Consider the following 17,544-nt stretch of genomic DNA (forward strand, 5'->3'; position numbering starts at 1 on the left):
GTTAATTCGAACTAACGTCTGTTAGTTCGAATTAACTTTGTAGTGTAGACATACCCTGACTCAGTCTGAAGTCCAGCTCTAGGAGCTGTCCAAAGTGCTGCTGTTCTTTCAGTCAGCCCTTAGGTTTGCCTGGATCAAGCTCCAGCAAGGAGCTGTCAGGCCCTGCCCCAGAAGCTTCTTTTATATTGGCTTGCTGGACCCTGATTGGCTACTGGGGAAGCAGCCACTCTAGTCTACTTAGAGGACCTCTTTTTAGCTCTTCTCTCTGGGGCAGGGTGCAGCAAGGCCTCCAGCAGCAGCAGGGTGTCAGGCCTAGTCCATCCCATCAAGGTGAGGTTTCCTAATTTTCCAAAAGATTCAGGTGATCTCAGAGACCTTTTCATATTCAGGGTTGTTTGTATTTTATATGCTATTAATTTTGCTCTCCCTTATCAGTTACTTCTGTTCGTTTCATTCTTTTTATAGATAAGCAGTCAGCTTTGACCAACTGATACCTTAGTTTGCTCTGCCAATCTCTCAGAATCTACTCTGACATTCTAATATAATTTCCTCGCAGAAAGCAGTTATTACCTCAGTTCTTTTGTTGCAAAGTAGTTTCAGAATTAATCTCCATTTGAGAATTTCACTTCCTTCTATTTGCCATTTACACCATCAGAACGCCTTGACCTAGGCTGGCATATTTATTTCACCAGCACTGGCAAGCAGAGTTGACACCAGTGAATATTAACAACGCTGCACTTTTTGGACACTCTGGAGCACCAAGTTATTCATAAACTAATTGACCATGACATAACCAAGATGCTACGCTACAAGTTGGAGATGGTTTATAATACTTAGTCTGGTCATAAACGTAGGGGATTGGATTTAAGATGATCTCTTGAGATCCCTTCCAAACCTACAATTCTTTGATCCCAAGTAGAGGCCACAACCAACATGCTGAAAATTTAGTGTGGCGCAAGTATCTTAACTAGTGTAATGTCCTTGGGCAGTTTGAAACACTTTAAAGCCTTGTAAGTGTTTAGGCCAGGGGTGGAGAACCTTTTTTTGAGTAAGGGGCTGCTGATCCCCAGAAAAATCAGTCAAGCCCAGGTTAGTAGATTTTGTGTGCTCCAGCCCCATGGGGGGAAATGGGGCTGGAACACCAGCGCAGGCTCACCAATGCTGAGGGGGAACCCTGAGCCTCAGGGGCCAGATCCAGGCAAGCCTTAGTTTCCCCGCTCCTGGTTTAAGCCTAAAATGCTTTATAATTTTAAAGGTTAAGCTGCTGTAAGGATGTAAAGATTGCCCTTTGTTCCGTTGCCAAAGTGAAGAGCCATCCACTGTAATGGTGATGATTCCCCCTTGGCAAGGGAGTGAAGAAGAGCAAGCTCCTATCCTCTGCTGCTTGTGGGAACTGTAATGTGTTGTACTTGTAGATATATTTATTTTTTTCAGCATCTACCCATAAGTGTAGGCTGTTTAACCTTCTTAACACAATTTTGTAGCAATATAAAATCTAAAAAAACACTTGATAACTGAACCTGACCATGCAATAATATCCATCTGAGTCATCACACTGCATGTATCATATCCTTCAGGTCTCCTCTTTGACTTGTTCCCCCAACGTCAGTGGAAAAAATGGGCTTCGTGGCGTGCTCAGATGGAAAAGCAGACGCATTTTTTTCGGCATCCCTGTAAATCTCATTTTATGAGGAAGAAGGGATGTTCCAAAAAAGGGTTTTTTTCCCCCGCCATTTGGCCCAGTGTAGACAGGCCAAATGTCGGAAAATCCTCTTCCAAAAAAAGAATCAGAAAAAGATATGCAAATTGCAGTTCACAATTTGTGTATCTTTTTCTGATAGAACTGTGTAGTTTAGACATAGCCTACTAGCACTACTTTGGATCTAATAAGACTCTGAAAAGACAAACTGGTGTTGCAAAGAGTGGATATGTTTCCTCTGTCAGGGATCCTGTACCACTCTCACTATTGCATTTTGGTGCGTCTCCGAACCTCCTGACCAACATCACTTGTCTCTTGTCTGCCTTGAGTGTGTCAGCTAGCCTTCAGTTAGCCCCTGGTTCAGAGATCATCCACTCCCCCCCATACCAGCCTGAAAAGAGAAGAAAGTGATGTGGAGCTATGTATTGTTGTCATACTAAATATATCAAAGCCCTGTGTTCTCACTAGCCTTCCAGTGACCTGATCGTCAATGTTCCAGTTCAGATGAACAAACGGGCTGTTAGGGGGACCACTTATTGAGAGTTCTTGGAGCAAATGAGCACTTACCCAAAGTTACTGTGTGGGATCTGTAAGGGTATGTCTACACTGCCACCCTAGTTCGAACTAGGGTGGCTAATGTAGGCATTCGAAGTTGCAAATGAAGCCCGGGATTTAAATATCCCGGGCTTCATTTGCATCTTGCCGGGCGCCTCCATTTTTAAATCCCTGTTAGTGCGGATTCCGTGCCCGCGGCTACACGCGGCACGGAGTAGGTAGTTCGAATTAGGCTCTCTCATGTGTAACGGTAGTTCGAATTAGAGAGCCTAATTTAAATAGGGCTTCATTTGCAACTTCAAATGCTTACATTAGCCACCCTAGTTCGAACTAGGGTGGCAGTGTAGACATACCCTAAGAAAGAAGCAGATGGCAGCAAAATCTTGTGATCACTAGTTATAACAGCTTCTTGTGGATTTATAGGAATCAGCAACAGTATCCATAGTGTTGTGTTGCAGCGCAGCACAGGTCTTTAAGAAAAACAGCTTATTGTTCAAACTTTGCAGGTATGTGTGTGTGTCTGGGTGATGTCTTGTTACCTTTTCTGTAACTGGTGGCATGATACAGTACATAGGCAGTTGGGGTCAGTGGGCGAAATTTCTGACTTAACTGCTCTTTTTATTCTTCGCGATTGGGAAAGGTCTGTTTTAGTATTCTTCCTTCCGTAACATTAAAACAATACATAATATGTGCTAGTATCTGGTGGATGCCATGGTGGCACACATCTGAACAAGCACACATGTCTTTAATAATGGTGCAGAAGACAAAACTCACTCCGCTCATGGATGGCAAATCTTAGAGGGAACACTGAGGGTGTGATGTCTCGATCTGACAACAGACCATCATGCATGTGGGGAATACTACCATAGCAGCAGGCAGAGTTTCTGCCATGGTACCAGCTGTGAAAACACTCACTTTTCTAATTTCCCACACAGTATGCATACATTTTATAAACAAACATACCATTCAGAAAAGGCTAAAAGTTCAGAGTGAGCCTCAAAGCATTTTAAAACAACTCTATTTAACTCTGCAATTGCAACACGTAGCTTCATCACTGCTTTGGTGCCATTGATACTGGTGTATTTTCAATGTAGAAACAATTAATTTGATAAAAGCTAGTCAGCTATTTAAATGAAAAATACTAGGTCTATCTGCTATAAGTTACAGAGTACTTACAATCATCAGGCAAAACTTCCTTGAACTGTTCAAAATAGGAATTCAACCGAACTAAACTCTCCATGTTAATTATTTCTTGTAGTGAGGTATCTCCAAACCTTTCAAGATAAGAAAAGGGCACAACATTAGCCCAGATACACCTTTACTCCTTTTCTTTTCTGACACTTAAGATTAAGATTGTGACTTACAGATTCAACTTGTGAAATTCCTGAAAGTCAAACCTCTTCTCAGACAGTGAGGACTGCACTATAAAAAGCTGAAGAGATTTATTCCAGGAATAAAATTATATGTAGGTGCATACAAACCCACTCAGACTATGGCAGTCAATATATAAAACTTGGTACCTTGATTTTTCAATATTAAAATCCCATTTATTTGGAAATTTAAATTTAATTTGGTTTGGGAATATACCATCTCAAACTTTTGCTAAGAACTTTTGTCCTGTTGCCTTGTCAAAGATAGGAAAAGACATGTGACTAAGAAACAAGCTTTTATTTACCTAGCATTTGTTTTCTTTTAGGACAATAATGCAAGGTATTCCACCATTGCAGAAATGTATTTCCAGCAGGGTAAAAGATTACCTAACATCAGTTAAGCTTGAATTTTTGTGACTGGATATGTACTTCTCTGCTAGTGTTTGCTGCTCATTGATTCCCACGTTGAAGAGAACAGGCTGAACTCTCAGTAACATGCCGCTCTGAATCTCTCGGGGCAATGAATCAAACAAGGCGCTTGGCAAAGGAATCCTCACATTAAATCCATCACTTCAAACAAACAAATGGAAAATATTACAACAGAGAAACTTGCTTACTGATCTGTATTCTTAAAAATGTGACATTTCTTTTTGCAAAGAATAATAGCTGAACATGCTGCAAATTACTGAGAGGGTATCAAAGACATACTAGTGCTTTTAAGCTCCGAATTGGTCAGAAAAAAAAAGCAGTTTAAAAAACTGCAGCACTCAGCTTATGTCCTGATGCATGTTCCAATAGTTTCTTCTTATCTGTCAAAAACTAGTTTTCATTTAATTTAGTACTGCAGAGCGCACACAGCTCCAGTAGAACAAACTGGATTTTAGTGCACCTCACACACCATCAACAGTTTCCCTCAACATAAAACTAACAAAACAAAAATACAGGGTTTTAGAAATTATGCTTCAAATCTCTGTAGTCTAACTGAAAGTGAAAAGACATGCACATGTCAAGATCCGATGATCCCATTATCTTGTTTTGCCCTTGTACTAGTTTATAATCACATAGTTCTTGTATTTCTCTTCTCTTATTTAAAATTACATCAGTTATTACAATCACAACTAAAATGTAAGGAAACCTATTTAGTTCAGCCCTGACCCTGCCCTTCCCTTTCAGGCCCACTCCCAATACCAGCTCCCTGTGGGCAGTTATCTGCATTTATGGCAAGTCCTGTTGATTTCAATGGAACTTTGTATTGGTGCAAAGGTCGGCTTGTTTTGTACCAGGCGCAGGAATGTGGCCTGACTAAATATCAGGTTGAACTGTCTGATTTAAATAAACCTAAAAAACAACAAATGGTCTGGAAGCACTTTATAGACTAACAAAACATGTAGATGGTATCATGAGCTTTCATGCGCACATCCCACTTCTTCAGATGACTGGAGTTTTGAGTTTAGAATGTACAGGCCCAAAATAAATAGGGGAGAAGGGAAAGAGGGGGAAGGAAAAAAAAAGGAGATGGGAAACAAGGAGCAGAAGGTATGAAAATATTAGAGGGAAAAACAAGTAGGCAGAGCTGGTAGTCTATAAGCACCTAAAGATTAGATAGTTAAAAAGTACTAAAGATTGGATAGTTGAAAGGGATAGTCTTTAGGTGCTTATAGACTACCAGTTCTGCCTACTTGTTTTTCCCTCTGATATTTTCATACCTTCTGCTCCTTGTTTCCCATCCCCTTCTTTTTTTTCCCCTTCCCCCCCTTTCCCTTCTCCCCTATTTATTTTGGGTCTGCACATTCTAAACTCAAAACTCCAGTCATCTGAAGAAGTGGGATGTGCCCAAGAAAGCTCATGATACCATCTACATGTTTTGTTAGTCTATAAAGTGCTACCAGACCATTTGTTGTTTTTTAAGTTTATCCTGTACAGACTAACTTGGCTACCCCCTGAAGCTGTCCAATTTAGTGTATTGTTTTGGTGGTGTAAAAGCTTTGCTATTTTCACCAGAATAACACTGTAACAAATCCTAGTGTATAATGAAAAATAGCCTTTTGTTAACTCAAATAGACTTTTTAGTATTTGACTTTTTTTTTACACCGAGACTTCAAAAATGCTTGAAACCCTTGTGATTATGAAAAGCCAGGACAAATTAATATTTTCACATGAAAACAAGTTTGTCATCTTTTTGGCTTCATCTTGTTATGCACTTTCCAGTTTAGCTGTCTGTGAAATAAGTAATAGTAAAAATTAATCAAGATCAGCTCCATAGTCATTCTGTTTGAAATGTTGGGATTATAAAATATATAAAGAAACTGGCTGTTTTCCACTTGAGGTTCAAGTATATTTTTAGCTCCCTTCAAGTCTCACTGTCCCCTCTCCTCCATTTTTTTTTTTTTACCGATTTCCTGTAATGACTGGCAGCATGTCAGCAGATGCATTTGATGTGGCCTGAGTTACTTTAAAGGTAACATTCCTCAAATCCATTATTCCTAAATTCATGTCCTCCAGCATTGCCAGTTCTTCACCTAAATCAAGGAGCAGAAAAGTAGATTTCAGTAATTACTTTCCATGAATTACCAATTTACTCTTATCCAGTCTCAAGATATGTGCTTGATATGATCAGGGTTCACCAGCATTATGAAGAAATTGTGTGGGGTGAAGAAATTAGGAGATCTTTATCCCTCACCTGGATCTACATGGGTAGCCCCTACCTCCATGCTAAAAACCTTTGATATTAACGAGCCTCCCACAAGCACAAAAATTAGTAAGCACTGATCTGATTGCAGGACTGGGATATTACCTGGCTTTATGAGTCTTGGTAAAGATGGAAAACACATCCATGACTACAACCATGAAGTATACTTTATGTTCTTTTTCCAGGGATAAATAATGGTAATAAATGCTTCAGAAGCTGGTCGTATCCATAATCATGATATTCTGTCAATTTGTCATCAGCTAAAAATATATTAATTTCATACTACATTGTAGTATGAGTGGATACTGGATTTATTCGGAGTGTCATACATCTTACAGTCTCTCTTTCTATTACGTAATTAAGGTGATTCATGAAAGTGCAGATTATATTTTTTCAAATAGTACCTCTTAACTTGGTTGACGTTTAATTTCATTTCTTTTCAGAAAAGAACAAGTATGACAAAGTAACCATAGACTGTTTATGAAATGTTGACAATTTAAATAAAAGAAATATAAAGCTTCTCTTTCAGCAGTTGACTAAATATTTAACCAATAACTTTGTTTTATGGTTCAGTTCAAAATTCCGTTTTGTAGCTGAACTGCATGTTACTGTATACACGCAACCAGAAGCTGAATTTTTTTTGGTAAAACATCACACTGGCAAGAGTGGGGGTCAGCTTACGATTGGCTCATTGTGCTTCACATTTTCTTCTAGTGGGGAGAAGACTGGCAAACTCCAATTCCCAGGCATGAAGCCTGTCAACTCCCAGTCACTGCCGTTCGGCATTCCAGGTCAACAGGAGTGGTGGGAAGTGGAGGCCAGCAAGTCCCTTCACCACGCTGCTTTGCGTGGCTCCCATTGGCTGGCAACAACAGCCAATGGGAGCCGTAGGAAGCAGCGCAGGCTGAGGGACATGCTGGCTGCAGACACAGAGCCTCTCAGCTCCCACTGTAGAGAACAGCAGCCAATGGAATCTGAAAGGCTCTACGCCCACAGCCAGCACATCTCTCAGCCCGCACTGAGGTGCTGGGACTGGAAGTTTGTACACTGCCAATATAAAATCAGCTTATAAACGAGTCATGGACTTTTAAAAAAATTTTTGTCCTGTAAGCTGGGGGGGTCAGCTTATGAACGAACAGGCTTATGTTTAAGTATATACGGTATTTCAAATCTTGCATACTCATTCTGCAACTGTGGTCTATATTAAGCTGAACTTGTCAATTCATAAAGAGTGTTATGCCCCATGTAGAGTGACTTTACCATATGTGCTCAAAAGGCTTTCAAACTGCGCCAGCAGACCAATGGTGTACAGTTGTCTCAGGAATCCATCTTCATGTAGGCAGTTCCTCAGCTTGATAATGAAACCGCAAATAAGAGCTGTAAGCTACAGAAGAGAATACAAAGTAAAGTAACTCCAGATAATATGTGTCTCTAACCTAAAATGAAAGCATCATAGTATCTCTATGAGATGCTGTAACAGCTGTCAAACGGATATTTGTTTTCTTTATAAGTGAGGCACCTGCCTCACTGTTAAAAATAGGGATGTTAAAAATTGTTTAATTTAGTAATCATGTAACCGCAACAATTCTTAGTGGTTACATGATTATTTGATACCCCCCCCGTGAGCAGGACCAGCAGGAAGTGCACTCCCGACTCCACTTCTGGGGAGCTGCGGCATGGCAGGTGAGAGTTGGTCCACAAGGATGGGATGCCAGAGCAGCCTCTGTCTGCAGGGAGCTCAAGCCCCTCACAGACAGGGGCTGCTGCCACCCCACACTGCTGCCTCTGATACAGAGGCAGCAACAAAAGGTGGCAGGCGGGAGCTGGGTTTTAAACCAACTCCCCGCAGGGACCGGCTCCTGCCTGCCATCCTGCATTGCTGCTCCTATATCAGAAGCAGCAGTGCGGAATGGCAGATGGCTCCCTGTGTGCTCTTCATTTAAAACTCAGACTGGCGGGCTGGGACAAAGCCAACCTGCCAGTCTGAGTATTAAATGTCAAGCATGTGGGGGAGAGGAAGGTTGTTGCGGTTAACTGGAACTGTTAACTGATAAGCAATAGCTTATCTCTTAAAAGGTTATCCTGCTAGCCATTAACATCCCTAGTTCAAGAGAAATCTTAATAAAAATGGGTAATATTTTATTTGGTTTACTGGAATATTGACATCATCCTGCAAACGCTCCAAAGATGGGATTCCTGTTGACTTCAGGTCTATTAGTTTTCGTCACATCACTAGCTGCATTAGAATCTAAGATATATTAAATCATCTCCAAGATTTCCTTGGAAAACAATTTCAGTTAAGGAGTAAGAAATGCAATTAGTTTGAAGTGTAAAATTTACATTTAATATTAACAACAATTATTCCACTGACATTTTAAAAAAAGTTTAAAGGCAACAATGTCTGTTTTTCCCTATAGTGCTGTGAACCACAGAACGCCTGCTGACTTCAGTGAAGCACCTGGTGCTGAGTACCTCTCAGGATCAGGCCCTAATACAGTAAAACTCCAATAGTCCGGCATCCAATAGTCCGGCATCAAAATGGCAAGAGCCTAGTGAGTGAGCTTCGGCAAAAAAAGAGTCACAAGGTAACAGCAGCAGCAGCTGAACTGAGCAAAAAGGGTAAAAAAGGCTTAAAAAAACTAAAACATTACAGTATACAGTATACAGTATGTACAATAAAAAGGGTTAAGAACACTTTATATACAGTATATAATGTATACAGTATATATATAACCTGCTTATAGTACCTTCTGATAGTCCGGCATATTTGATAATCCGGCACCACCTAAATCCCATAGGTTCCGGATTATCGGAAGTCTACTGTACTGTCATGGAATCTTAACTACATGTTTGCAATAACACTGTCATTTCCAAGGCAACTGACTGATACCACTAACACAGGATTATGATTTCATTGCAGAATTAAGCCAAAGGAAGTAAATTAAGAAATTTATTAGGGGAAATTTTTTTATTCAAAACAAAGATCTTGTTAAAATCTTGTAGTTTACAGAAATTTCCCATCTTATGAATTGCTTTTTATATAAAATAGTCTCTGAATTTGTCCCTATCTGGGATCATTTTGCCTGAAAGAAGATGATGAAAGGCTGTTTGAACTATTTAAACTAGGTAATGGTTTCTGTAAAATTAAACTTGATGATATGAGGTTATTAGACAAAGCATAAACAGAACACAAAGATTTAAAATTTGAAGCAATGTCTGTAAAGAGACTGTGAGTGTGTTTTGTTCTATGTGTGGTGGGTTACTAGATAGAACCTCCAATTTAGCTTATGTCAAACAGCACTGATGTGTTTAAGCAAAGTGTGTGTGGCTATGATAGGGCACAGAAGGATCTACTTGCCTACTCACCAATAGCAGGTTGTCAGATTTCCCTGGTGAATAGGAGGACTGTAAATATAAATCACTTAACATTTAAGCTTTAATTTAAAATGTTATGGCTCCCAACTGTAGCAGATGTGAACCGATACTTGAACTTCTGAACCTGAGACCTCGAGAAATACCTACCTGAGTCAGCAGGGAGACTGCTCCAGTACCTGTGCTGCTGCTCCTGCTAAGAGCTGTTCTAAGCTGCAAAACTGAGTGAAAACTGACTGCCATCTAGTTTTCATTTCCACTATTCAAAACCCCAAGGGCAGCAGTAAAACTAACAATAATCATGTCTGTTTCACTCTGCTGTTGCTTGGGAATGCCAGAAGAAACAGCAGAGACAGGCTCTGGAGCTATTCGCAGAGGGAGGAGATCCTGGACAGTGGAAGCTTGAGGAGCAGGGCAGAAGGCACAGAGTAGTCAGAAGACTGCGGGCAAGTCTACACTACAGCACTCCACTGGTGCAGCTGCACAGCTGTACCAAATCTGGTGAAGAGACACTATTCTGACAAGGAGCGCTCTCCAATCGGCATAATTACTTCACCTAGATGAAAAGCAGAAGCTATGTCAGTGGGAGAAGCTCTCCTGCTGACACAGCACTGATGTACACAATGTTTAGGTTGATCGAACCTTTGTCGATCGGGGGATTCTTTTTCACACCCCTGAGTGATGCAAGTTAGATCAAATTAAGCACTAGTAGAGACCAGATCTATCAGGTGGGAGAAGAGAGTGTGAAAGCTTCTTCTGTCTTTCAGCAGACAGACACGTGTGAAGCTATTCAAATTTTTCAGACATCTACTAGTCAGAGTCAGACATAAAAGTCTGAGCCCCCAAGCAGGTTCCAGGGACAACACTTGAGTAGAAATCTCAGCACCCCCACCTTTCCAAGCAGCTGTTGTTGGGAGCCAGACTTCTCTCCAGGGTACCCTAAAGCCACATCTACTCTGCAGTCAGAGGTGTGAATACAGCTCAGAGGCACATACCCACTCTTGCTTACTTTAGCTATCTCACTAAAACTAGCAATGACATGACCGCATGCACAAGGCACCCAAGAGGGTTTATAATAGCCCATGCAGACATGTCTTCTCTGCTATCTTTAGCTGTGTCAGTTTTGCACTCGATGCAGGCAACAATCTATTGTAGATCAGGAAGAAATTTTTTGCTGATCATGTTTTTTTCTCCTTCCACCCATTCTGCTTGTTTGTTTTTTTACATAAAATGCTTATATACTGCAGTATGACTAATTGAAGTGTTTTGCCTAAATTTGCATAATTTTAAATGAATATGCAGGACAGAGATGGCAGACAATTCATTTTAGTGGCAGATACATACATGCAGTACGATTTTTCCTACGGCTCTATCTGAACAACACTGTACATAAGAGGGGAGGCTGCATTTGATTTCTACACTGCTGTTAAGACAGGAAGCATACAAGATCATTACCAGTTCTAACCACTTTAATCTCTCAAAGTCTTTAATCAAATAATCACAACTCTAACTGTAATCATATCACCCGACTTCCTTGCTTACGGTTTGGCAGAAGACAACATCTCTCCGATACTGAAGGCTCAGGCAAAGAGCTATTGTAGGAGCGCTATCTTGCATTAACAAAAAGACCATGGCTTTCTTTGCCTTGTCACTCATCATGGCTACACAGTCAGTGAGTGTTGTCAGCAAGGGGTAAAGAGCCTCACTCCATTCACCTGGTCAAAAAAATAAATTAAAAAGGCATTTTAAATACTTGCATTCTGAAAATGAAAAAATGGTAAAAGCCATTGTCCTAAGACACTTTCTGACTCAATTTAAAGAACACTATTGACAATAGGTATTTAGCATAATCTAACAGCAGTCTATTGTTCCTGGCTAGCCCATTTATTTCCAGTGCTATTCACTATCATATGATAATGTGCTTAAGAGATATTATTACAAAACAATGATAAAGGCTGTTTTACTGTGTAACCTGGGGTGGCGGATATTTCTGAGCATATATTAGCTGCTATATTTGCCTACAGAGAGCAGGAAGCAGAATAACTGATTTGTAAAGCACTATGAAAGGGGCTATAGGAAGAAAAGAAGCCATTCTATAACCGATATACAGTATAGCTAATTGCTACTAAATTTCTTCTGACCCTTGGTGTAAAAAAGGCTTCTCCTACATCTTGTTCTATCATTCTACAGTACTTACATAGCTCTTCCCATCCCAGCACCTGAGAGTCTTCAATGTATTAGTCTCATAGTCATAACACCCCATGAGGTCCTATTATCCTCATTTTACAGCAAGACTTTGTGATTTCTCCAAGACCATCAAGGAAGTCAACAACAGAGCAGGGGACTGATCCCAAGTTTCCAGATCCCCAGGCTAGTAGCCTAACCATTGCACCACACATCCTCTCTAAGATTCATTTACCACAAAAAGCCCCAGTAGTTTCAATTTTCCATTATTCTACTCCTTCCTCCCCCTCCCATCTTAACCATCCTCCGATTTTTTAAGCCCACTTTCATCATTCTGAAAAAAAAAAAAGAAAAAAAAAAGTAAAATCAGACATTGTGTCAAAACTTTTTCCATAACAGAAGACAGGGTAGAAAGGTGTCCTGCTTTTGGTCTTTTTTTAAAATAGAAATTTAAAAAGGGAAAGCTGCTATTTAAAATCAGATTTATTTTTAACATGCAGAACAGCCCAGAAATGGAAGTTGTACCACCACAGGACTAGCTGGCCGCACCATACAAGGTGATGTACAGATCATAATCATGCAAAAAAAGATCACTTCAGGCCTCTGACAGGAAGCTGTTCAGGACTTCAATTGACATCTATGGTTAAGAGCCAACACAAATACAAGTTTCCCTGATAACCATCCAAAGAGGGAAGTTATGGAAACTTGCTAACAAAAACATCATAAATGACAAGTCCAGCAGCACTGTGCTTTAAAGCCTCATCCTATGGAGTAGACAGACAGATAATTTAATAAACGGAATGAAAGGAAGTGATTTGGATCTGTTCCACTGGATATAATTGTCTGTCTTTAATAGCAGGAAGGGTCAGAAGAGCTAACTGAAAGAATTAAAGCCTATCTTTTATGCTCTATTATATAGTTTTCCTAAAATAATCAAATGACCTAACATGGAACTATGAACCCTCAGAAAGCAAAATACAGATACTTTAAAGAAAATATTTCTTTAAAAATGGAAAATATCTTCTAGAATGTAACTGCTCTCATACATGGAAATATTTAACTTTTAAGATAATCCTGGGCAAGTTAAAAATCAAAAGTATTGTTTTTGTCAACAAATCACTTAAAAACATGGATATCTGTTTTAATCAAACAGTAAATCAGTAGCATTATAGAAAACAGAATTCCTAAAGATATTTTTTCCAAGGTGACAACATAAATTCTCATGGATCTGTGAGAGTGCACTAACCTTTCCTCTAGTTGTATATTTTAGGGATGTAATAGTATAGTTAATTAACCAATAAAAAAAGCTTATAGGTTAATACTATAGACTACATGCATCTTCCCCCCACTTGCCAGTAAAGTTTTTAAGCAGGCTGGCCAGCAGCCTGACTCAGTCCTGGCTCGTGCCAGGTCCATGACATACCCCCACTGTGACTCTTCATTTAAAGTTTATTAGGAGCCAGGCAGCTAGGCAGTCTGGTTCAGGTCCGGCTTGCACTGGGTCTGGGAGCTCAGGGTCCCCCCGGACCAGGGGCTGTTGCCACCCCACACTGCTGCCTCTTTAGCAGAGGCAGCAGCGTGGGGTGGCAGGCGGCCAGTCTGCGAGGGGAACTGGTTTTTAAACTGGCTTCTCTCGCGGATCAGCTCCCGCCTGGCACAACACCAAGGCCTCCTCATAAGTGGGGCCAGGGTGCACTGGCTGTTGGCCCCACTCCGGGGACTATAAAATAGCTGAGTAACTGATAAGAATTCATGAGATTAAAAGATTATTCAATTAACTGGTATTTATCATCGCTAGTATGTTTTATTTATAGTTTGGGACATCTATACTAAAATTCAAATCTTGTTCATGGGACTGAGACTAGAAGCAGGAAGGCCTAGGAATGACCTAACTGGAGGGTCAAATGGATGGATTTTGTTCTGGGACTCAGAGTTTTACTTTTGAGTTTATTTTATCGGAATAAACACAGGCCCCAAGAAGGAGTTTTGTGAAAGGACCAATAGGATGCGCTGAGTCTAAGAAGACCCATGAGCTGCAATGGGGCAGGAGATGCCCAATCTGGTGACTGGCAGATCTACAGTTAGGGACCAGGGTAAATCAAAGTTCCGCTGAAGTCAATAATAGCTTTGAAAGTAAATGGGAGGTATGGACAGGAAAGAGGGGGTGGGGCAATTACACTGATTTACAGCAGCTGAAGAGCTGGTCCAAAAAATTCAAAGTTGCCTTGTGTTTATTTTGTTTATAATACCCCTCCCCTTTTTTAAATAAAAGTTTCTAATTTTATTAAAAAGTTGTTTCAGACTGAATGCCTAATCTGAGAGTCCTCACTCAGGGTATGTCTACACTACCCTCCTAATTCGAACTAGCAGGGTAATGTAGGCATGCTGCACTTGCAAATGAAGCCCGGGATTTGAATTTCCCAGGCTTCATTTGCATAAGCCGGGCGCCACCATTTTTAAATCCCGGCTAGTTCGAACCCCGTGCCGTGCGGCTACACGTGGCACAGAGTAGCTAGTTCGGATTAGGCTTCTTAATCCGAACTAGCTGTACTCCTCGTGGAATGAGGAGTACAGCTAGTTCGGATTAGGAAGCCTAATCTGAACTAGCTACTCCGTGCCACGTGTAGCCGTGCGGCACGGGGTTCGAACTAGCCGGGATTTAAAAATGGCGGCGCCCGGCTTATGCAAATGAAGCCCGGGAAATTCAAATCCCGGGCTTCATTTGCAAGTGCGGCATGCCTACATTACCCCGCTAGTATGAACTAGCGGCGTAGTGTAGACATACCCTCAGAGACAGCACTCATGGAAGTCAATGGCAGTCTTGCCTGGTAAAGGAAGTCAGGATTTGGCTCCGTATGTTTTCTCTATTTTCTTATTGCTATTAAGAAGCCAGGAAGAAGGACTGAATAGGAGAGACCTCCAGGGACATACTGCTTTGCATAGGGAAGAGCCTATGGAACTAATAAGACAAAAAGAATGCAGCTGAGGCAGGAAATCACTGCATAGGGGAGGAAGAGAAAGAGCTATATAGCTGAGAGGTTGTGATGATGGGACATGGAGCACAGAAATTAGATATTCAGGTGACCTATTAAGTCAGATAGGGTATGTCTACACTAGCCCCCTAGTTCGAGCTAGGGAGGCCAATGTAGGCATTAGAAGTTGCAAATGAAGCCCGGGATTTAAATATCCCGGGCTTTATTTGCATCTTCCCATCCGGTTGCCATTTTTAAATCCCCCTAGTCCGAACTAACTGCCCGCGGCTACATCCTTAGTTCAAGTTAACTGTTACACATAGTCATGGAATGACGTGTAACAGTTAACTCGAACTAAGGACTTAGTTCGAGTTAATGTTTGACTGCTGCGTGTAGCCACAGGCAATTGGTTCAGACTAGGGGGATTTAAAAATAAAGCCCGGGATATTTAAATCCCAGGCTTCATTTGCAACTTCGAATGCCTACATTGGCCTCCCTAGTTCGAACTAGGGGGATAGTGTAGACATTCCCATAGTTACTCCGCTTAGGATTACTGTGTACAGACCCTATTGCTTTTGTCTCTGGAAAGTCTACATAATAACGTGCACACACAGCAGTGAGGCCACATGTTGTTGTTTTCTTTTTAAAGTTTATATCTTTCTTTTCTACAGCAATAAAAATAATAATATAGCAATAAAGGTAGGGTCATATATCAAACTACTGAGCACCAGGAGCTGCATTTAATTCTGGCAAGAGCTGTAGGTACTCAGCAGTTCTGAAAAATCAGATTACTCATTCAGGTGCTGTCTTAGGGTACGTCTAGACTACAGTACATGCCTCTGACGACAGAGGCATGTAGATTAGGCTACCAGGCATAGGAAAATGAAGCGGCGATTTAAATAATCGCCGCTTCATTTAAATTTACATGGCTGCCGCACTGAGCTGATCAGCTGTTTGTCGGCTCAGCGCGGTAGTCTGGACGCGCGGGGGTCGACATCAAAGGCATTTGTCGACCTCCCAGGTATGCCTCCTGGGATGAGGCATACCTGGGAGGTTGACAAATGCCATTGATGTCGACCGCGGAACGTCCAGACTACCGCGCTGAGCCGACAAACAGCTGATCGGCTCAGCGCGGCAGCCATGTAAATTTAAATGAAGCAGCGATTATTTAAATCGCCGCTTCATTTTCCTATGCCGGGTAGCCTAATCTACATGCCTCTGTCGCCAGAGGCATGTAGTCTAGAAGTACCCGTAGGGTACATCTAGACAGCACCCTTCTGTCGGAATAAGCTAAGCAATTTGCACTATGCAAATTGCGTAGTTTATTCCAAGTCTAAACTGAAAGAGCTTATTTTGAAATTGGGCGCTATCTACACAGCGCCAAATTTCAAAATACAGCACTATTCCAACAAATTCCTTAATCCTTATGGACGAAGGTTACAGGGATGCTGGAATAGCGCACCCACTATTTCTGGAAATAAGGGGTGCTTTTAAAGTGGTGTTGCTATTTTTTGATACTTCCAGTATCCCAACACAGTCTAGATGTACCCTTAAGTGTTCAGCCCTGATTCAGCAAAGCAGTGTTCAAATCAATCCCTATTCAACAATATATTGAAGCATGCCTTCAAGTCTCACTGACTTGAATGAGAATTACATACATGCTTAAGTGCTTTGCTGAACTGGGTATTTTGAGATTACAAAATGAAATCTATCTAATTTATGTGAGCATACAGCAATTGTGGCAATTACATTGTTTGTGCAAGTCCACGCATTGCTCCTTGTGTCAGCATGTGTCCCCCTCAAGAGCACTTGTGCCAACTGAACTGTCAGCGTGGGTCATTGTGGGATGGGTTCTGACACAGCAGCTGAGGCAAGCAATGCAGTGTCTTTTCCCACACCATGTTAAACTGCCTACATTGATGTTGACTCTATGCCTTTTGTGGAAGTGGAATTAAGTCAGTGAAATGAGTGAGTTACATCAGCGGGAGCAAAATTTTAATGTAGATCCTTGCAGAGTTAGGCTGACATTAGCTGCTCTGCATTGACCTATTTTCGTAATTTAAACTAGGGCTTACTTATATAACTTTAGGTACGCCCGTTTTCAACATGGTTGCCCTGATTTGCTATTCCTCTGCTAAAAGTGGATTCTGCTCACCTACTTGTCTCACAAGGGTGTTACAAGATAGTAATACTATTACTAATAATGATAATGTTTGTATTACATCTAGAAGACTAAAATCACTGTGTTGTCTTGGCAACACTAGTGAATAAGGATAAACATACATAATCTATAACATAGGATAATTTGTATACTGTAGGTATGGTACAGAGAGATGAAAGTTATATCTGCTTGGGGGTCAGTTTCAAGGGCATGGTCTTAATTCCTTGAAGATTTCATTTGAACCAGAGGACATGACTTATGTGTCAGTTCAGAAATCACCTCTCTGCTCGTCTCCCAAACTGAGAGAGAAATCACAGTGATTTAAAAGGAAACAGAGGCAATATTTAAGCAGAATAATTTAGGGCTTGTGAATATAATTCTCTAGTGTTGTGTGGAGGAGACACAGAAAATGAAATTAAACTATTTCAAATGTGTGTTCTGAAACTTAAGTTTGCAATGGGCTACAAAGCTGTGGCATATCCACAAAGTATTGCCCCCAATTATCCAATCAGATTGCTCTATTTCCTAATCTCCATTCAGAA

At 40.9% G+C, this 17,544-nt stretch overlaps 1 protein-coding gene across 22 annotated transcripts in view; it reads right to left on the reverse strand.

Moving 5' to 3' along the window:
- INPP4A (inositol polyphosphate-4-phosphatase type I A) overlaps nt 1-17,544 on the reverse strand; it is a 204,768-nt gene that overhangs the window by 21,483 nt on the left and 165,741 nt on the right. For 15 of the 22 annotated variants that reach the window (XM_075916546.1, XM_075916548.1, XM_075916550.1 and 12 more), the window contains 5 exons: nt 11,228-11,400; nt 7,574-7,697; nt 6,017-6,143; nt 4,012-4,194; nt 3,431-3,528 (listed from right to left, as the gene is read on the reverse strand). In XM_075916546.1, the coding sequence (XP_075772661.1) occupies nt 3,431-3,528; nt 4,012-4,194; nt 6,017-6,143; nt 7,574-7,697; nt 11,228-11,400 (705 nt within the window). Of the gene's footprint in view, nt 1-22; nt 2,091-3,430; nt 3,529-4,011; nt 4,195-6,016; nt 6,144-7,573; nt 7,698-11,227; nt 11,401-17,544 lie in introns of those variants that run through there. The other 7 variants (XM_075916568.1, XM_075916553.1, XM_075916582.1 and 4 more) reach the window with 3 other exon arrangements.

Source organism: Pelodiscus sinensis, chromosome 1, assembly GCF_049634645.1.
Source record: "Pelodiscus sinensis isolate JC-2024 chromosome 1, ASM4963464v1, whole genome shotgun sequence".
NCBI lineage: Eukaryota > Metazoa > Chordata > Testudines > Trionychidae > Pelodiscus > Pelodiscus sinensis.